The sequence below is a fragment of the Anabrus simplex genome, chromosome 1, assembly GCF_040414725.1.
Source record: "Anabrus simplex isolate iqAnaSimp1 chromosome 1, ASM4041472v1, whole genome shotgun sequence".
Classification (NCBI taxonomy): Eukaryota; Metazoa; Arthropoda; class Insecta; order Orthoptera; family Tettigoniidae; genus Anabrus; species Anabrus simplex.
In genome coordinates this window covers 597,890,949-597,911,783 of record NC_090265.1, presented here as the reverse complement: position 1 = coordinate 597,911,783, position 20,835 = coordinate 597,890,949, and the positions used below count along the sequence as shown (strand labels likewise).

General features: G+C 36.9%; 1 protein-coding gene across 2 annotated transcripts in view; it reads left to right on the top strand.

Annotated features, from left to right (window-relative positions):
- RabGGTb (geranylgeranyl transferase type-2 subunit beta) overlaps positions 1–20,835 on the top strand; it is a 73,455-nt gene that overhangs the window by 30,025 nt on the left and 22,595 nt on the right. Inside the window, exon 4 of one of the 2 annotated variants that reach the window (XM_067135619.2) lies at positions 560–718. The exons of the other annotated variant lie outside the window; for it this stretch is intronic. Within the exon in view, the coding sequence (XP_066991720.1) occupies positions 560–718 (159 nt within the window). The remainder of the gene's footprint in view (positions 1–559; positions 719–20,835) is intronic. 2 annotated transcript variants of the gene reach the window in all.

Genomic DNA, 20,835 nt, shown 5'->3' with positions numbered 1-20,835 from the left:
GATTGAACCTGATGGGACTTTGAAGTCCCCATTATTTTATAACACCAGAACTCCACAATGCTACATAAAGGGTAAGTTCATGGAGAAGAATATGTAATAATTTAGGTATTCATTTAGTGGGGAAAAAATGTTAGCTTAACATTTGAGAAGTAGAAATGCTATAAAAATCAAATATTCTTTGCACTCCAGCATTCACAAAAATGGCTTTACCAATATTGCGTAGCTCCAAACATTTCAGCCATATAGCTGCTGTACATCATGTGTGATCGATGCTACCATCTCTTACTACATTCCAAAACTATTTCCAAAGACGACTTAGAAGTCACGTTGGGTTTGCAGATAACGTGCAGTTCCTGCAGTGAATTTTAAAAGGTGGGACTTTAAAATCCTGTCAGTAAACAAAGGGTTAAGGGCAAAAGAGACCGTTGCCAGTTACGAAAGTTCACAGTAAATAACATTATTATTTATGTGTTTATTTTTACTTAGGTGTTTTTTCATCATTAACTTTTAAATTCTCTTGTGTAGTACAGAATTATGTGAAGTATATTCTGTTTTTTAGGTCTTGATCATGTATGATTCCCTCGATGTTATTTCTGTTGATCGACTGGTACAGTATGTCAAGGGTCTGCAGCAGCCAGATGGCAGTTTCTGGGGTGATAAATGGGGAGAAGTCGATACTCGCTTTTCCTTTTGCGCTGTAGCGTGTCTTTCATTGCTCGTGAGTATTAAGACTTTTATTTATTTATTTATTTATTTATTTATTTATTTATTTCCAAGACCTTGAATATAAATAACTGAGGATGTTCACAAAAATTATTAATTGAAATACAGTTGTACAAGAGGAAGAAATACTGTATTTTTCTAGATTGTTTAAGTTCCTGGCATTTTAGCTTATTGTTTGTGGGTTGAGTGTTAAAAATTTTGTTGCAGGGATTTTGTTCTTTCCTGAATAATGGCATGATAGTGACAAATACAGTAGAGACAATACGCGACACTTCCGGATTTAGCCTTGTTAAAATGGAAGACAAGTCGCAAGTGGCGCTCCTAGTGGCTTGACCTGAAAATTTGCGCTAAATTCAAATATCACTGGAAATACATATACGGAAATGGATAAATAAATTACGTCTAGAAAGAAAGTGTTACTAGATATTAACTTCAAAGTTGCTAAAGTAATTCTGGATAAATGAAAATATTTAACAGGTTATTATTTAAAGACTGAAATTAGACATATAATCAAGATGTGAAATGGACTGCTGTGAAAGGGATTGATCTTTCATTTATGCATTAATTTTTTAGCTTTAGAATTCCTGCCTGAATGTTCACTGCTAGATTTTTCTTTTTTCTCATTTAAAAGCATTGTATCATCATATGAAAACACTTGTCAACAAAAATATCGGCACATTCCTTACACACATGATTCAATGAATTTACATTTAAGAGCTGGACAATTTTCCTTTTAACTTGAATCCTACTAACAGAAAGAAAATCAATAAATTTAGCCTCAAAAACATTCAAACTTTACCTATAAGCAATACTTGCCACAATGCCATTACATTAGGGTAAAGCAAATTTGCATCATCATATTGTTTCAACAAAATATATATTTTTCTTAAATCACTCATATTTTCTTAAGTGCTGACAACGCATTACGGCATTCCAAATGGGGTAACTTGGAACACAACCAGCCACACTCATATGCATATGTATTTTCCTGAATTAAATCAAACCCACAGATCACACCTACAACACCACATCGGTATTGAAGGTTAACTGCTGCACTATACAGTAAAATATGCGTATTATATTTTAAGCCAGTTAAAATATGGGTCGAGCAGGTCAGAAGATTATGAAGTACTATAAAAATCTCTTTGTCACTGGAAGAATATATATGCAAACACAATATTACTTACATTTTCTTGTCACGAGGGAAACTCAAGAAAGACCGCGCATTCTTCTCTACTTCATAGTTACTGCAGCCAAACACAGCACATACCTTTCCCCTCATGTTGAGAGGAGATATCAAGGAATGACACACGCTACTATTTAATTATGTCAACTCACTGAAAACGCACAAATAACACCGAAAACTTCATACACAAATACATGTGCTCTTATGACAGAATCAGTAGTTCTCAGGTCAGTCCACTAGAGAGAGCTCAAATAGCTGTTCCTTGATATCTTGCTGAGTGTCGCGTATTGTCTCTACTGTATTTGATAGTGATGAGCATGAAGGGACATGTACTTTTTCATTGTGAACTTTAACTTGCATAGTCATACAGTGGAAAAATACTCTAATTCTGGCTGTATGAATTACGATGAAGAGTAACATCTGGAGACAAAGGCTTGAGAGATATCTGCATAGCAGATTAAAAGATCTGGAAAAGGAATATTTTGATGTAATATCTGAGAGGAAGATGCTATGATGCTGTAGAGTAGAAAGCACTCATATTGTGAAGGGTAAAAGGTTTTGCCAGTATTTACTTATATAATTTCCTTCTTTATGTTATTTTCCCCATTCAAGATGTTTGCCGGGCTTCGTGGCTTAGACGGTTGAGGCGCTGGCCTTTTGACCCCAACTTGGCAGGTTCGATTCTGGCTCAGTCCGGTGGTATTTGAAGGTGCTCAGATATGTCAGCCTTGTGTCGGTAGATTTATTGGCACGTAAAAGAACTCCTGCAGGACTAAATTCCGGTACCTTAGTGTGTCCAAAAACCATAAAAGTAGTTAGTGGGACGTAAAGCAAAATAACTTTATTCAAGATGTTTAGGACATATTTTCTGAATATTGGTCTTTGGTTATGATATCAGTTCTGTTATTGAATACTGCTTGCACCTATGTGGGTTCTAAAAATCATATCAGTATTGTTGTGCACAGGAAATCCAAGGTCATTAACAATCCCCTCCAATTGCCTGCTTTCCCTGCCTCCCCTCGGGTAGGTGAGGATATACGGAAGCAAGTAGCCGCTCATTCCCTCAGAGGAGCAATTGAAGCGTGACATGCGGTGAAGTGAAATGGGACGAAAGAATAGTAGTTATATCTTGCCATTTATTGCTTATTGTTTATTACTGGGTCTCTGAGGTCCACTGAGCATATCGCATGCATGTCCAAGGACCCCTTAGCCACAGAACATAATACTGCATTCAGTAAGCAAAAAACATAATTTTGTAATTATATTATGTTTAATTTTATTCGTATAATTTAGGACTAATATTTACTTTCAAAGAAACTTTCTTTTAACTTGATTTACATAAAGATACTTTATAAATGCACAGAAATTATAAATCAGTGTGGCACATGGCTAATAATCACAACAGTCTGGATCTGCAAACTTGAAAAAAAATCACCGGTTGCGGTTGTTGGCTTAATGGGACGGATGGTGCTATTTTCCAGACACCAAACATTTTGCAAGCATTGTCACTCGAAGCTGAAGATCAGCCTTTACATTAGCTCTGTGTTTGTACTTCATTTTCATTTTTGTGATAGCAGGAAAGGTACACTCACACAGGTATGTTGTCGTAAAAGGCATTAAGCGCAGTGCAGTAGAACCTCGATAATTTTAAATTGGTTAATTTGAAATTCCACCTAATTCGAAGAAGCTCTCATTCCTGGAAACATGAGGTACAGTTTTGCGTGTTATTTAAATTGTTTAATTTGAAATACAGATAATTCGTAATTCGAAGAACAATGTCGGTCCCATTATCGATTCAGACTTTTAATTCAAAACTGCCTTTACATTATTTAAAAAAATTAGTATTTTACAGAGTGATTTAAATTTAAAATTTCTCCGCGTCATGCAAGAACACATCTTCCGGAACGTGCAGGGGTAGCGTTCTGCAATTTCACTCACTTCGGTATGTCTACAGTGTGCTTCACATTTGTTAAGTTCGAGTGAAATTGTAATTCTTTTATATTCAGCATTTTAAGGAACTCCACAATATCATGTAGCATGTAGTGTGTGGAGAAGCAAAATCTGCAAAAACTGGCGATGCTTACAGTTGGCAAAAAAAAAGTGTCTTATATAATCAGTTCGTACGCACCGAATAATATTGTCAGAGCCAACGAAACAGCATTGTTTCTTTTTTCATGCCGAACCCTAACGGACTTACGGTTTTAAAATAGAGAAGTGCCAGCTGCGAAATCGTACAAGGGTGGAAGGGGTCACTGTACTGTGTTGCAATGCACACAGAAGCGAGAGACTTCCTTCCCTCGTCATAAGAAAATTCGATTAGCCACGATGTTTCAAGGGTGTCGAGCACGTTCTTTGCAAGTATAAGGTATCTAAAATGCATACAGTACAGTAATCCAATGAATAAAGCACTTGCACAGGGGAACCAGTCTCCTCGTCTCTGAATCATGTTTTTTTTCTTTTTTTCTTTCTTTCTTTCTTTCTTTCTTTCTTTCTTTCTTTTTTTCTTTCTTTCTTTTTTTCTTTCATTGTGTGAGGTTAGGTATGCCAGTGAGCTATCCAAGTGCATTATTTGAAAACTCTAAATGCACCTTGTTGGATACATTTTGGACATTGTTTTATTCCTCCCTGACATTTGAAAGGATTAAACTGAGAATCAAGGTGATTGCATGCATTAATGGGTCTCAGAACACTTTGTGACACTGTAAGGGTTGACATTTCTGAATTTCAAGTTGGCGGTTAATTCAAAATCACGTAATTCGAAGCGTAATTTTTGCATCCCAGTGGCTTCGAATTAACAAGGTTTTACTGTATTTCCTTTCTAGAAATTGTAGGGTGTAGGGGATGTCGTGGACCCAAAAATCAATCGGAGACGTGGAGTTGTGATATATTCATGGAACTTCCTCCACTCCATTTGATTCTGTACCCATATCATATTTCAATTTATTTTTCACTTTCTCTGTGCCAAAATACTTCAGCTAGTTGTTCATCCTCAATGGAGGGCAGTTGATGTTCAGTTTCAAAGAAGTTTCTGATCCATGAGATTACCTCGACCAGAGGCGGAAAATTTGGTGTGAGTGTGTATACTAGCAATTTCAAGTGTCTCATAATTATATCGCTTACAATGCCTTGTAGTATTATTATTTTTCTGTTGCTAACTTGTACCACCTATCAGCCAAATTAAGAGTTACACATACTGTACGTAAGTTATACAACAGTGAATACATAGTTCCTAAATTTAGTGTAATGGTCTATGAATAGTGTGTGTTCAACAAAATTTCACTCTTCAAATACTTAACAACCTATATTATTATTGTGGACCGCTTGTATTATTTCCATGGACCTCAGTTTGGGAATGACTGGTTTATTGTATTACGAGAGTAATTCCAACATGTCCTTGGACACCTCTGGCATTAAAAGCTATACACTAAATAAATAAATAAATAAATAAATAAATAAATAAATAAATAAATAAATAAATAAATAAATAAATAAATAAATAAATAAATAAATAAATAAATGCCAGCATTTAGGGAAGCCATCTCTTAGTAGGCCTATAGTGGCCAAGGCACTGACTTTGTAATCCAATGTAAACAAGTTCTGAGTCTCCATCAAGCCATTTTTAAAATTTTATAATCAGATGTTTTATTTATCTGTATGCCAACTAATGACTGGCAAAAAAAACCCAAGTCATTATACTTCTGAAAGTTCCTTTCATGCATCAGCATTAACTTCTTCGAGATCTGGATCACTTGTAGGAATGGCAGCAACTGACAGATTAATGGGAGGAAGGAGGTCCAGAAGATCTTCTTTTCTCTGCTTGTTGGTACTGGGCCTGCATGGATCAGTGGTAGAGAAGTTGGTAAAGATATTCTTTCTAGTCTTCGAAGAGGTAGTTCTTGGAAATTTACGTCCTCATTGAAGATGTCTTTGAAGAAAATGGTACTTACTGGCTTTTTAACATACTTCAGCCAATGTGTTGAGTGCCAGAGAAATTTATTTCCCTCAGTATCAACCTTCTTCAGTTGAAATGGTCCCATTGTCTTCAGGAGGGTTGAAAAATCCATAACAAACACATCAAAGGGATTTTCGCGTCTGCATGACGTCACTAATTGGTACCTGTCATTTGGGTGGTTGATCTTCATCCCAGTTTTCTTCTTTTCCTTCTCAACTGTTGCATGATCTGCATCACATTCCATGTGGGTATGTCCACTTACCAGGAATTTGTGGTGAATTTCTTGTATGTGGTCATTAGTCTGCATAACATATGTGAACATTGCACCTACAATGCAGTTTCTATTTTGCCCACCACAGCAGTCTGAATAAAATACTGCAGATTGAATATTGTCAGGCAATTGGGAAATGAACTGGTATATACAGGAAGCAATTTGATTTCCACCCCTGCCAGAAACACTTTCATCCCACATGAAACATGTTGCTTTGTTTGTTTTCAAGTCATGTACGGTCTGGTTAAATATCCATAATTGCCGTTTGTAGAATGATACTGAAGTAGTCAAAAAGGGCGTGGGAAGACATTGCTGAAGGTCAAGGCAAAAATTCCTTTCCATTCATCTGATAAGACTGCCTCTTTGTCCTGGCATTTTGCGTTATAGGCTGCCTCTGCAGCCCTGTGGTGGGCATCACGTTCTTTGATAAACTCTTCTTTGGCGTCCCCAGACATTGTGTTCATTTTCGTGTTAATTAAATTACACTTGTGACATGTCTTGTTTAGGCATCTTAAAAGTCAGATCCAACTCATGGAAGCATTTAGTATAGATACTCAAGGACACTGGATTATCTGTACACTGTTTATACAAATCGTACATCTTACTAATGCTCAAGTCTGGGGATAGAAACTTTTCTGTTGTCCTCTGTCAACAATAATGACTTTCATAGCTTGGAAAAGACATAGTGTGATTTTTCACAATTTTCAGTTCACTGTCTGATCTTTCATTAGGGGGTGCTGCCTTTCCTCTTCCATCTCCAGGCACTATTCCCGTTGATGAGGTCCTTTTTCTCTTTGTGACCCGTTCTATAAAACCTGTGGTCTCTCCTAATGTTCACCGAAAGGATTCTCTGCACATTTGATGGCTTTTACCTTCCTAGATGATATTGTACTTACAAGCACACTCTCTTGATTTCCCTTGACTCTCTTGCTGAACTCTGTGTGTTTTGGGTGTCTGAATTGTGATGAGAGAAGATAGGTACCAGACTCTTATCATGATCACCAATAGTCCAATAGTTTTTAAAACATTCTTGCCGGTCTAAGTCTGAGATTTATTCACTGCATTTCATACGACATGGTTTCAAAGGCAACATCTGTCTTTCTTTAACTCTCTTCCCTTTACTTGTTTCGTAAGCTAATCCCTTATTTCTAAATTCGTTGTTGAGTCTCCTTTGATATCTTGATGTAGCGTATTAGTCTTTCTTGGAACATGTTTAATCATGTGATTTTCTGCTTTCTGTAGGCTTAAACTACTTTTACGGCTGAATCGTCATCAGGTTTACTGGAAACATGTTCTTCAGTGGTACTCTCACGGACAAATCTGGATCCTTCGCACTCGTCGAAATTAAAGGCAGTATCTCCATCCTCAGTTTCCAAACTTTCATGTTCTAATAGCACCATTGTCACCAAAACTGGCAAATCTGTAAAATAATAACACGACAGTCATGAATATGTTGGAATTTTGTTTCTTTTCTAAGAATAAATTCCTGTTTATAAAATCGTAGCAAGAAACTTGTGAGGAATTGTGAAAGTTCGGTAGAGCCAGAAATTCGGTATTTCAATACCTTAACTTGGCTATCCATGATATTTCTCCATTTTATTAACAATTTAATGCTAAGTTGTTGGTGATATGAAGTAATACATGTGAGAAATTTCTAGACTATTGCATTAATAATAACAATAATCGTACCTTGGTCAATCAGCACATCATCTTTCCGATGCTCTTCACTCATTCTCGCATTGGTATTATTGGGTTCAGCCTGTGGTACTGGGGCTATTCTCCTGTCACCTTTTGTACAGACTAAAGTGGAAATAATGTCATTGTCTGGTCACACTCACTATTGTTGCCAAATGAACTGGCGTGCAATTCAAAGTTGTACTCCAGCACTATAATACAGCACAGCTCACGGATTGTACCTCGAGTGCATTTAAAAGAATGAATACATGAACGTATGCGTGTTAGAATCCCATACGTTCCTTTAATGGCTTACATCTTTAAACAATTGATTTACTGACTTACATTTTTATTGTACTAACTACAATTTCACACTTAAAGCATTGCGAACGAATTCTTTTGACATACACAGTAAGCATTATATTAATTAAATTATTATTATTATTATTATTATTATTATTATTATTATTATTATTATTCTTGTTGTTGTTGTTGTTGTTGTTGTTGTTATATAACATTATTGTATCATTCACTATTATTATCTAAATATATGGCCTGATTCCATTCGAATTAATCCGTTCCAAGTATTTGAAATGAACCTGCCAGAGAGGTCTGACATACTACTCACGAGCATTTGATGAATAAGTGAGAGAAGTGATAATTAAATACTCTTACTGGAATTAACTTGAAACTGACAGGGGAAGTTGGGGATCCAGGCGAGAACCTGTCCACCTGTGCTTTGTCCAGCACAATTGCAATAAATTAAGTATTACAAATATATTTTTATAAAAAATATTATTACATATTATTATTATCATCATCATGCAGGAGGTTTGAGCGTCAGCTTACCTTGTGCCGCTGTAATTAATCTGTATCGCTCTCGAGTGGCTGCACACCCAAGTCGGAATCAGAGTCGGGGTCAGCACACAAGGTATCATCACCGGAGCTGGAGCTGTCATCATTGAGATTGATCACAATCTTGTCGTGAAGACGTTTTATGAGGCCATCAGCTTCCCACATGCGATTCTCCATATTTTTCACCACTGTTCTGAAGTCACTTTACATATTCCCTCTTGCATTAATTGTTCCACTCTGGGAGCTTGTAACGTTTGTTATTAGCCACAATGTATCCCTTCACTTGGCTCCACACAAGTTCTATGGGATTTAGCTCTCAGTGATATGGAGGGAGACGTAACACCTTGTGACCTGCAGCTGCTGCCAGATTGTCAGTGCGATAGTTGGCATCAAAATTTGCATGAATTTTATTGAGTATTTCCACAAGTTCAAGTTTATTCATAGAGGGTTCCCAAGTAATATTTTTCTCTGTCAACCAAGCCTGAATTACACGTTTCGTGGCACTTTTTGTGGGCACACACTCGATTTTCACAGAGTGTTATGAAGCATTATCTAGGACCATAACTGAATTAGCTGGTATGTTCGGTAATAGTTGCTTCGCGAAATATTCCTCGTGTCGCTCACCGTCCATTTCCCCATGATAGTCGCCTGTCGTCTTGCCCACGAATATAAGTTCTGCTCCCTCAACGAACCCACATTCAGTCCCTGCATGAATCAACAGTACACGCCCTCCTTTGCCCGAGGGTGCCTTGCTACCTGAGGTGAGGCCCTCCTCCATGCCTGCGTGGCTGTCTTAATTGATGTATCAACCTAAACCATGGGCTTAGTGTGGCCGGCGTTTGCCCATGTCTCATCTCTGTACACTACGGCTTTTTCCTTGGCTCTTACTTCGCGAATACTGCGTAAATACCTATGACGCCAAGCAACAATGTCTTCCCTGTCAATTAACAATGTTCTCCTTCGCTTTATATACTTAACCTCATACATCATATCTAAAAGTAGCCTCTTCTTGGTTGTTTTAGAGAACTTTGGAAGTTCCTTGTCTTCATCAACAATTGATACTACTTTATTTAATGTCGGTAGATCATTCTCCCTGTACAAGATGTGGATTTTTCTCCTTATTGCTGCTCGAGGAAAGGAATTGTACTTCGGAAGACGAGTTACTTTCCTTTCTGTTCCTCTATGCTTTCGAGGTGTCTCCAACCCTTTTCCGGTTTTATAATCTGCTTTTACCTTGAGCACGGTTGTATATGAAGCTCCCACCACCTCTGCTGTCTGTCTCGCTGCTTCATGAACAGTAGTAATCCCGCCGTCAATAGTTTTCACTCGGAAATGCTTATAAACAGACAGAATCATGTTTCTCTCGCCGGACGTAAAAATCTTGTATTTCTTCTTCAACTGATAACAGTCTGGTGAATTTTTGTTTGAATCCATTGCACAATAATGTCCAATAATGAATAAGAAGATATCTACAAATGTACAAGAGACTACAAGATTTACAAATTTGCACACAATACGCACGTACACTGTTTTTTTTGTAAAAGCGAAGCACACTGATAAAATTCTTTCACTACTGTTTTAAAGAGACTATGATTGGTAACTGCACCCACGTGTTCAAGACATCTACCAAGTAAGTATGGCATCTTTGCATCGACGGCACCATTGCCAAAAGTCGCGCTGAGTAGTGCGCCCCTCGCCTACCATGTGACAACACCATAGGCGCTGTCGCTTGCGCCATCCCCTGGTCCATACGCTCACTTCCGTGTTAGTCTGCTCAAAAGGTGGTCCGGAGAATAGTGTAGAAGAATCTAAAATAAAATGTAAAATAAATATTAATAATGTGATTTGAAATATGATTAGTACATTAACACGTTGAGTGCCAAGCGACCCCATTTGGCTACGCGAGAGTAGTCAAGTGTTTGAACTTCACGTCCCCATATGGAGTCGTACGTTCGTTCTAAATCGAGAACCGTGCAAACCCATTTGGGTGCGCAGTAAGTATGTGTTTCGAAGCTGTATAAAGACTCTTCCTCCTATCTGCTGGTTGTCTATTTAAGTACGTGCAGAGTCCACCTTCCATTCCTCAATTTTTGTTTTGGCGTGACCCCATATGGGTACGTCGAGTGCTTTATAGGGTGACAAAGTCATTGTCTATCCTGCACACGGATTGTTTATGTAAGTGCAGTGCTGTGAGTTTCCTTTTCTTTTTTAAGTCGTTACGAGTAAATCGAGCAGTAAAAGACTTAGTGCAGGTAGTCTGGACGATATATCGAACAAGTCGGACAATGATGATGTACAGTTAGAAATAGGAAAGGATTTCCACCTATCAATACTTGTTTATTGCACTTATTATGCTACAGGACCGGTTTTGACCCTTTACATAAGGTCATCTTCAGCTGAACCATGCATACATATCTATGTGATGAAGCAATGATTAAGATTGTATTGTCAAAGGAATGCCATACGATAATAAACATCAGGTCACATCCAAATGGGGCATACCCCATTTGAATGATGATGTAGACGAAGTATATAGTTACAATGATTTTGAACCCAGTGCAGAGCAAATGGAGATCTCGCACATTCATCCACATTGATGAATTACAGCCTTCAGCATACACTTCCCCACTCATCGCCCTCTACTATGACTGCGCTAATACGCCTTCTCATTCGCCCTGTAACACATGTAAACGAGCGAACACATCATAGTTACCAGTTCAGGCGCTTGGAGCGCTGGGAAGCTGGCATTAGTCTGCTTTTGAGACACGCTCAGTGATCATCGCTAAAAGTGCTGCCGTAATTTGAGCCTGTTTGCCTTATTTGGCTTGTTTCTTTGGTCGTGAATCGTTTTAATGTTTATGTACATAGTATTGTTTACTGCTGTGTGCCTTGATGTAAGATGAAAAGCAGATCTGGAAGTGGGATTTCGTTTCATGAATTTCTTTTCAACGAGTAACGTCATAAATGGCTGAATGGTATCTCAAGAAAGAATTTCTCTCTTAATTTCAATTCGAGATCATATGTTTGCCACACCGAATAAATCCACACTTTCACACTACGTAGGAGATATAAACTGCGAGACTGGAATAACCCTCTTAGTAAGGGAGCGCCTTTTAGCAGAAAGTCAGCGCCTAACTGAAGCAGACAGATTGTGTTTGTCGGTAGTCCATCGAACAGCAGATGTTATATAACAAGAAACTGGACGCCTTCTTTGAATAGAAAGACGCTTCGTTGCATGTTGAGCTAATAAAAACTACTCAAGATGACTGTCATGCAAGCGAAAGTAGAAATCGAATTACCCTGGTCAATAACCTTCTACGTTTTATAATTTCCGCTGCGACTACAAAATAAAGGTTACCAGCAGCATCTTTTAAGAGGCTTTTAGGGACAGAGCTACATACTTTAACACTCACAACAATAAAAGAAGTTGAAGATTGCGGTTTTTTCGTGTTGCGCATTGTGAGTGGCAATCGTAAGACTAATGTTAGCATGATAAGAAGAATGTCTTCTTCAAAACACATTAAACCGAAGATCTGTCATCCTGTTGATAGTGAAATGCCTCTTGCTTTCGACCAGTCACACATTCTGAAGAAGTAAGAAATTCTTTACTAAAAAAATCTATGTTTGATGGTTTCCAGGATATAAATGGTGATTTTATCAAGAAACTGTATCAGATGCAATCAGATGAAACTGTGAAACCCGTTCATTTTTCTTACACGCAAAAATATCGAGCCGTCTAAGTTTAAGAAAATGAACGTGCGATGCGCGAAATATATTTTCGCGACTGAAGTAATAACAGCTCTAGAATATTTAAAAGACCATTCGTATACACGACTTTTTAATGGAGGTACCACTATGAAATACATGTTATCATAAGAAAATGATTCGACATACATGTCAGTAGCACAAATGTAGCAACATTGCAACCGGACAAGATGCTTGATTCTTTTGACAAGACCAAGGTGTGCAACAGTTCTAATGGACTTAATTTATGAAAGAGATTGAAACAGCAGGTTGCAGTACCCATCTGATTTGCCAATGTGGATTTTGAAAGTTATTCATAATTTTGTATTGAAAGCACAACCATTTGTTAATAAAAATCCTGTTGCGTCTATGGTGACTATTTAATTTCTTTGTTGCGTGATTTTCCTCACTTCAGTTGTCCTAAAACCGGACATTCACAGTTATTGAGTGAAGTTATTTGTGAGTGTGTTATTCTTGTATTCTTAAATAACTTAGCCACATAAATAACAGAGATCTTTGAAAGACCGAAATATGAGAACGCGAAGCACTTAAACATAAAAGTGTGTGAAATTATTTATTTCTACAGTATTTACTACCTACAAGCAAAGCAAAGTCACCTCCGTAAGGCCACGAAGGCTCTTGGGGAGTGGAAGGTAAAGGATTCCACCATTGTTAACCTCGGCACGTGATGGGGTAGAGTGGTTAGCTCTACGCTAGGCCGCCTTTGCCCCCAGTAATTAAGCTGGTACTCATTTTTGGTGTGGGCTGAGTCAACCTCAGGGCCATATGCACCTCCAGAAGTGGAAATCTCGTTTCTTAAGTTTTTACGACTTCCTGACGGGGATTCGAATTCACGTCCTTCCGGGCGAACCGAGCACGCCTTTACCGCCTCGGCCAGGCAGCCCCTATTTACTACCTCGGTTAACATTATTTTGTACGGTTTTTCCGCTGCAGAGGGGTACGTTCTTCACTGAATTTCTTTATTAAGGTGTAAGGTGTGATCCAAATATATTTATCGAGTGATTGGCTGTATATTTAAACAGAAATTTACAAAACACTTAGCGTGTGCTATAATGAACAATCGTGTTTCAATGCCAGCGAAACAGCGCTCGGCGGTAAAAATGGGAACTAGGCCTATATCGCTCATATCGCTGTATTGGGAAGGCGTATTAGCGCAGCTATAGTAGAGGGCGATGCCCCACTGTACTCCTGGTTTCCAAGCGAGCTGTTGCAACAATTATGACTGTCTTCAACAATATAGTCACTGGTTTCCCGTGTTGCACAATCATCGCTGCTAGGTTCTCTTACTCATAAGTTACACAAACAAAATTATATACTTATTAAATATTTCGTAACTACTAATTCTTCTTATAATATTATTCTGTTACATCCTAATTTACCAGATTCACATGATTTTCACTACTTTATAGAAGTACATTTTATATGAAAATTTCCTAACGTAAAATAGGGAGATCGTCATTTACAAACATTTTCTGACCTAAAATCGGGGATCGTACATTTTTACGACTCTGTTATGAACAAGCTAACACATCTCTCATAATCAACAGCATATAACGTGTCCCTGCAAAGGAAAAGGTGTGACCGAGCGTTGGGACAGTAATTCCAGACGCCATGTCGGGTCGCAATATTTTACCTAATATACACAATAAGTTAACCTAATATATCATAAATACATCCTCATTTCAGTGATCATTTACTTGGTTAAGCCTGTGAACGTTTTGACACCACGGAGTAACTCGATGTTATTAGCTCACAGCACTAGATGGCAATCCTATGAAATTCGGTCTGGCACTCAATGTGTTAACAATAGTCATAGAGTATAATAACAACAATTAATATTAACAATAAAAATAAATAACTCACCGTTTTGGTTTCCACCACCATTTTCTTCTGGGTTCTCAATCCGTACTTCTATATTCACTACATCAGAACATAAATTTAATGTTCTTTTAGCCATATAAACTAACTGTTGTCCACGACTAAGCATGTTTCCACACCCTTCCATGTTAACAAGGGAGCTCCAAATACCTACACATAAGCCAGTGTCATTATTAAAATGCGAGGGAAATCGACAATGCATGTTATTAAAGCAAGTACTATAATGGAATTCTTTTAAGAACTACTGTACCTAGTTCTGTAAAGTTTCCGTGGTTTCCCATTTTCACACCAGGCAAATGCCGGGGCTGTACCTTAATTAAGGCCACGGCCGCTTCCTTTCTATTCTTAAGCCTTTCCTGTCCCATCGTCGCCATAAGACCTATCTGTGTCGGTGCGACGTAAAGCAAAATAAAAAGAAAAGAGAAAGTTCTGTAAAGTCCATGAATAGATTTAACATGAATATTAAACTGTCTATTCCCTCTACTGTTCAGTTATAATATTAATATATTTCGATTTCTGTTTGCTATTAGTCATTACTTAATGCTTTGTAGCTTAATAAACCATACAAGTAGACTTACCCAGTTTTAACAGCCACTACAATAATGATACGCAAGGGTCAAAATAATGTAACTAGACTTAACCCATTTGCAGCTTCCTCTGATCAAAATCAAGTAAGTTGACTTACGCATACAAATGCATACTAACTTACCTCAAAAATTAAATGCGCAATAATGGCGCCATTTTTCACAAGATCACTTACCCGTTTTTACACGATGCAGGGATCATGAGTGTCATAGGTAATAAATTTCATATTAATCTGTATTGAAGAACAATATAGTGTAAAACCAAAAGCTAAAAGGTTTCCACCTATTCAATACTGTTTGGTGTAACCTTAAAAGTTTCATATATTTGTTGAAATTAGTTTTGGTCTTACTAAAGACCATCGTTAGTCTAAATTAAAGTAAAGGCAAGACAAGAATAAAAAGAAAAAAGAAAAATATATATGAAGCAAGCATGAAATTCAAGACAAGTAAAGATTTTAAAAACGCTCCTAATGTATTATGTTTTATATTTTGCCTTTATTTGGTTTTGAGTTCTTGCTATTTTCTCCATAGGGATTAAGGTTGAAAAACTGTAAATCTGGAGAAAAAGTGTAATAATTATTTCTTTAGAAAGGATGTTGAGATTCTCTGATATTTCATTCAGGTTACCATTGGGGTTTGTTCTTTGATCTATTTTGATGAAGATTTTTTGGTAAATATTGAGTAAGGTACCTTTATTAGCTCCTTGGAGGAGAAATGACACTGGAAGATGGTAGATCCAGCCTGTACACTGCTGGCTCGAATTTTTAACATCTGTATGAAATATGAAAAGATCCCCAGTGACTGGAAGCAGTCACAATCTTAATTTACAAGAAAGGCGATCCGCATGACATTACCAATTGGCATCCTATTGCCATCATGCGGACTATCTACAAACTATATTCAGGTGTTTTGGCTAAAAGGATTACCACCTGGATGATGGACAATATAATTCTAGCACCAGCGCAGAAGGGTTTTCTGCCTCATGATGGAGTATTTGAGCACAACTTCACGCTCAAAACAAAGTTTGATAAAGCAAGATGTGAGAAAGGACAGTTCTTGGCAGCTTGGCTAGACTTCTCAAATGCATTTGGCTCCGTGCCTCACGACGCTATCTTTGCTGCGCTTGACAGAAGTGGTGCTGGCGCTAAATTGAAGAAGATTATTAAGGATATGTATACGGGTTCTTCCACCCGTGTACAGACTTGTAATGGGGTCACAGAGAACATTTCAATCGAATGTGGCGTAAGACAGGGTTACCCAATGAGCGGTCTTCTCTTCAACCTTGTGATTGACCCCATTATAAGAAGTATTCAGAGCGAGAACTCAGAACACCAGATTCTCGCATACGCTGATGACATTGTCCTTTTGTCAGACGATCCGACGAAACTACAAGATAATATTAATGTCATCGATACCTTAGCCCAGAAGATTAACATCAAACTTAAAGCGTCGAAGTCCTTCAGTTTACATCTGTCTGGAGTGACCCCAGTCAGAACGAGGAACTCTCTCTATTATAGAAAAAGAATGATTTGAGTCCGACGTGTGGGAGCTCATGGCAGAAAATCTATTCTGCTTTTTTGGCATTAGTTTCCTGGTAACGAATAAGAAAATTACGTCCTGTTTGGCCTCTATAACTGGCTTGGCATTTTAAGCAGTTTAGTTTGTATAATCTGGAGTCCATGTATTTATTATTGTTACTGGGAATGCTTTGATTATTGTAAAGATTAGTGGGATTGTTATCAGCTGTTCTGAAAGCTATGTTAAAATTTTGTTTTTTGAAGATGTTGATAATTGATAGATTTTTCGTTGTTAAAGGTGAATGTGACGTAAGTTTCTTTCTTGTTGGAATCTTTGAGTAGCTTGGTAGGTTTGTTTTCGATTTTATTGATAATTTGTTGACAAAACTCTTCAACACCATTCCTGTCAGCTATGGTATAAATTATATCCATTTCCTTCTTAAAATTTTCTTCAGACATTGGGATATTGATGGCTCTATGGATTAAGCTAATAAATGCCACTCTTTCTGGGCTCCAGGATGAAACGAGTCATGTTTGTGTGGGATTCCTGAATATTTTGAAAGAAAGTTTGTTGTTGCATCTAGTTACTGTCAGATCCAAAAAATTGAGTTGTTGATTTCTAGTGTGAATTTAATATATGAGGGTCAATCTCATTAAAAAAAATCTAAGATTGGTTCAATATTCGTTTTCCATTCATCCACTATAGCAAAATCGTCAACAAATCTGGTCTTTTCTAATTGGTTCTTGTATATTTCTGTCAGTATACCCAAAGCAGGAGCTCCCATAGATAAGACCTCTTCTTGCTGATAAACTGTGTTATTAAAAAAAAATTATTTGAAAAAACTAAGTTCAGGATGTTTATGAACTCGCCAGTTTCATGTCTACCGAATTTGCTGTGTTTAAGAAGATTATTTTTAATTAATCTTATAGTTTCCTTAACATGTATATTAGAGTACATGTTTTTAACGTCAGATTAATGCATCATATCGTGGGGTTGCAGCTCTAATTTCATTGAGGTTTGGCAAAATTCTATGGAATTCTTGACAGATTTAATATTGGAAAATCTATAATGTTTCTTTAGAAAGTTACGAACGAACCTTGAAGTATTGTATGTTGGACTATTCTTAAAATTGATAATAGGTCTAATGGGAATGCCTTCCTTATGAATTTTAGAGCAAAGATCTTGCCCGAGGGATACTGGGATTAATGTTTATAAGTTTATGGGCTTCTTGCTGATTTAGGATGAACTTGTTTTAACTTTAAAAAAAAAAAATATTTGTTGGATGTTTTAAAATTTTTTTGAAGGTGTCATCTGAAAACAATTGTTTGGTTTTCTCAATGTACCCTTTGTTTCTTCATGATTACGGTAGTATTTCCTTTGTTGGCCTTGGTAATGTTATCTTTGATTTTACATGTGAGGTGATTTAAAGTTTCTTCAGGATTTCGATGGTCTTTTGTGTGTTGGTTAAGAATTAAACTGGGCAGCTTTTTTACAGATCTCGAACCTCTAACCTCATTTTGTTTCTCTGAAGGTAATTTTGCAGTAGCTTGTTCAGCCTCTGCTATAGTAGTTATTGTGCTTCTGCCTGGATTGGTTTTGCCATTTGTTTTTAGGGCCTTTCTCTAGGATGTTAATTTCAACGTCATCAAGGTGCGTATCTGTTAGATTTTTGATAGGTGGGTAAAAAGAATGTTCTAGATGACTATTGACAGTACTGTTGGTGTTTGAAGTATTATTATAGTTGAGTTTATTATTGGCCGTGGGTGCTTCTAATTTCTTGCAAGTGTTATGTTTACCTGGAAGAATATTTGCTATCCTTAAATTAGCAATTCTTTGAAAAGAGTCCCATTCTAAGGGGAGCAGCGTGGAAGAGGTGTTGAAATGTGCCTCATAAGGGTTAGGATTCAAAAGGTTTTTTTCCTATAGAGAAATTTAATTTTTGATCCAGATCGAGTTAATTTTTCAACTGTGTTCTGTGGTGCCAACTGGATATTTTCTGTGTAGATACTGTGTTAAAAAATATGTAACCGGTGGGTCAGTGGTTACACGACACATAGTAAAGAAAAAGGAAAACTTAAATTACACGGCATTTTAACACCTTTAGCACAAAACAAAACATCGGATGAACTGCATCAAATATAAACAAATGAACATCAGGTTGGGCAACATGACGACTATAATAAAGGATGTGAAGCAGGCATGGGAACCCTACCAGGGCCATTGGGATACTAGGTTGCAGGTTTCTAGAAAAATCAACGGTGATTCCTTGATCTGCGATATTATTTTCCAAAATAAACGTTACAAAATAAAATTCATCCATCCAAAATAGGTTATCGTATCTCAACATCAACAAGCTTAAATGTAATTTACCAAGGATTGTTCCTTTGAGTCAGAGGCTAAGGTAGATATATACTCTAACATAACACAACTTCCAGAATACAATTATTACAGGTAATAAGAATTACATGATGTTGTGTAAAGTGAAAATTAACGGCGCCTTCAAATAATTGTGCTACATAATGGAAACAAGATGGAAATCCGAAATACTTAAACTTCAAAAACAATAAAGGCGATCTTTAATCCACCTATTCAGTACATTAATTTCCACTTATAGTGGTTACATAAACATACTATCAGTTAAATGGGACATGTTTTGCCCTCAATTTAGGGCATCTTCAGCCTAAAAACAATATTCAAGAGTACACCTTATATTGATATTGAAGCTAAAAGTTTAGCCAGTTACTAAAATTCAGTGCATAAAAATGTGAAAAATGATACATTATACAAACATGTTGATGGAAACACTGTCAATGATTACACCATAAAAATATTTTGTCTGAGACTAAATCTTATTGTTACAAATTTCTAATTAAAATGGTTCATTAAAAATTGTTAGTGGAAAACCAGTGTGACAATGATATAATGCCAATGACATGAGGGCGTGAAAAACAAGCACTAAAATGAATGTCATAAATACAACATGTTCAAGGCCGCTGATGAAATCGTGAGCATAATATAAAACTGAAGCATCAGTTGAATTATTGCAGAAGGGGCCCTTAGGCAATAATATTGTCTGAAACCTTGTCAGGAAATGTCAGTAGATACTGGAAAATGTTCTATGTTTGTTGAAAGCTGTTATTTGCTATCTACTGTTGCGTTGGTAGCCACCCTTCTGTTGGCTCTGAGTCTCTGAGTTTCGATTTTATTGATAATTTGTTGACAAGACTCTTTTCAACAAATTCTATAGAATTCTTGACAGATTTAATGTTGGAAAATCTATAATGTTTCTTTAGAAAGTTATGAACGAACCTTGAAGTATTGCATGTTGGACTATTCTTAAAATTGATAATAGGTCTAATGGGAATGCCTTCCTTATTAATTTTAGAGCAAAGATTTTAGAGCAAACTCTCTCTGAGTTATAATACGAGACTCAGAGCCAACAGAAGGGCGGCTACCAACGCAACAGTAGATAGCAAATAACAGCTTTCAACAAACATAGAACATTTTCCAGTATCTACTGACATTTCTTGACAAGGTCACAGACAATATTATTGCCTACCGGTGCTAAGGGCTCGTTCTGCAATAATTCAGCTGATGCTTCAGTTTCACATTATGCTCATGATTTCATCAGCGGCCTTGAACATGTTATTTTTATGACATTCATTTTAGTGCTTGTTTTTCACGCCCTCATGTCGTTGGCATTATATCATTGTCACACTGGTTTTCCACTAACAATGAACCATTTTAATTAGAAATTTGTAACAGAATAAGCTTTAGTCTCTGACAAAATAATGGTTTAATCATTGACAGTGTTTCCATCAACATGTTTGTATAATGTATCATTTCTCACATTTTTATGTACTGAATTTTAGTAACTGGCTAAACTTTTAGCTTTGATATTAATATAAGGTGTACTCTTGAAGATTGTTTTTAGAGTGAAGATGCCCTAAATTGAGGGTGAAACATGCCCCATTTAACTGATAGTATATTTATGTAACCACTATAAGTGGAAATTAATGTATTGAATAGGTGGATTAAAGATCGCCTTTATTGTTATTGAACTGTAAATTTTTAATACGGACCAAAAATGAGATTTATAACATGTAATACTTAAACTTGACGCAGAGGCCAGTTCAACTTACTCCCACACCAACCGAGCTCGATAGCTGCAGTCGCTTAAGTGTGGTCAGTATCCAGTATTCAGGAGATAGTGGGTTCGAATCCCAATGTTGGCAGCCCTGAAGATGGTTTTCCGTGGTTTTCCATTTTCACACCACAGGGCCGCTTCCTAGTAGTAATAATAATAATCTTGGTTCTATGCCACTATTCATAAAATGTGTTCCATTAATGGGTTAATGGATTATAAACATCTCATCATTGAACAAGTATAGAATCTTACATTTGTTCACACACAGGTTAAGAGAAAAAA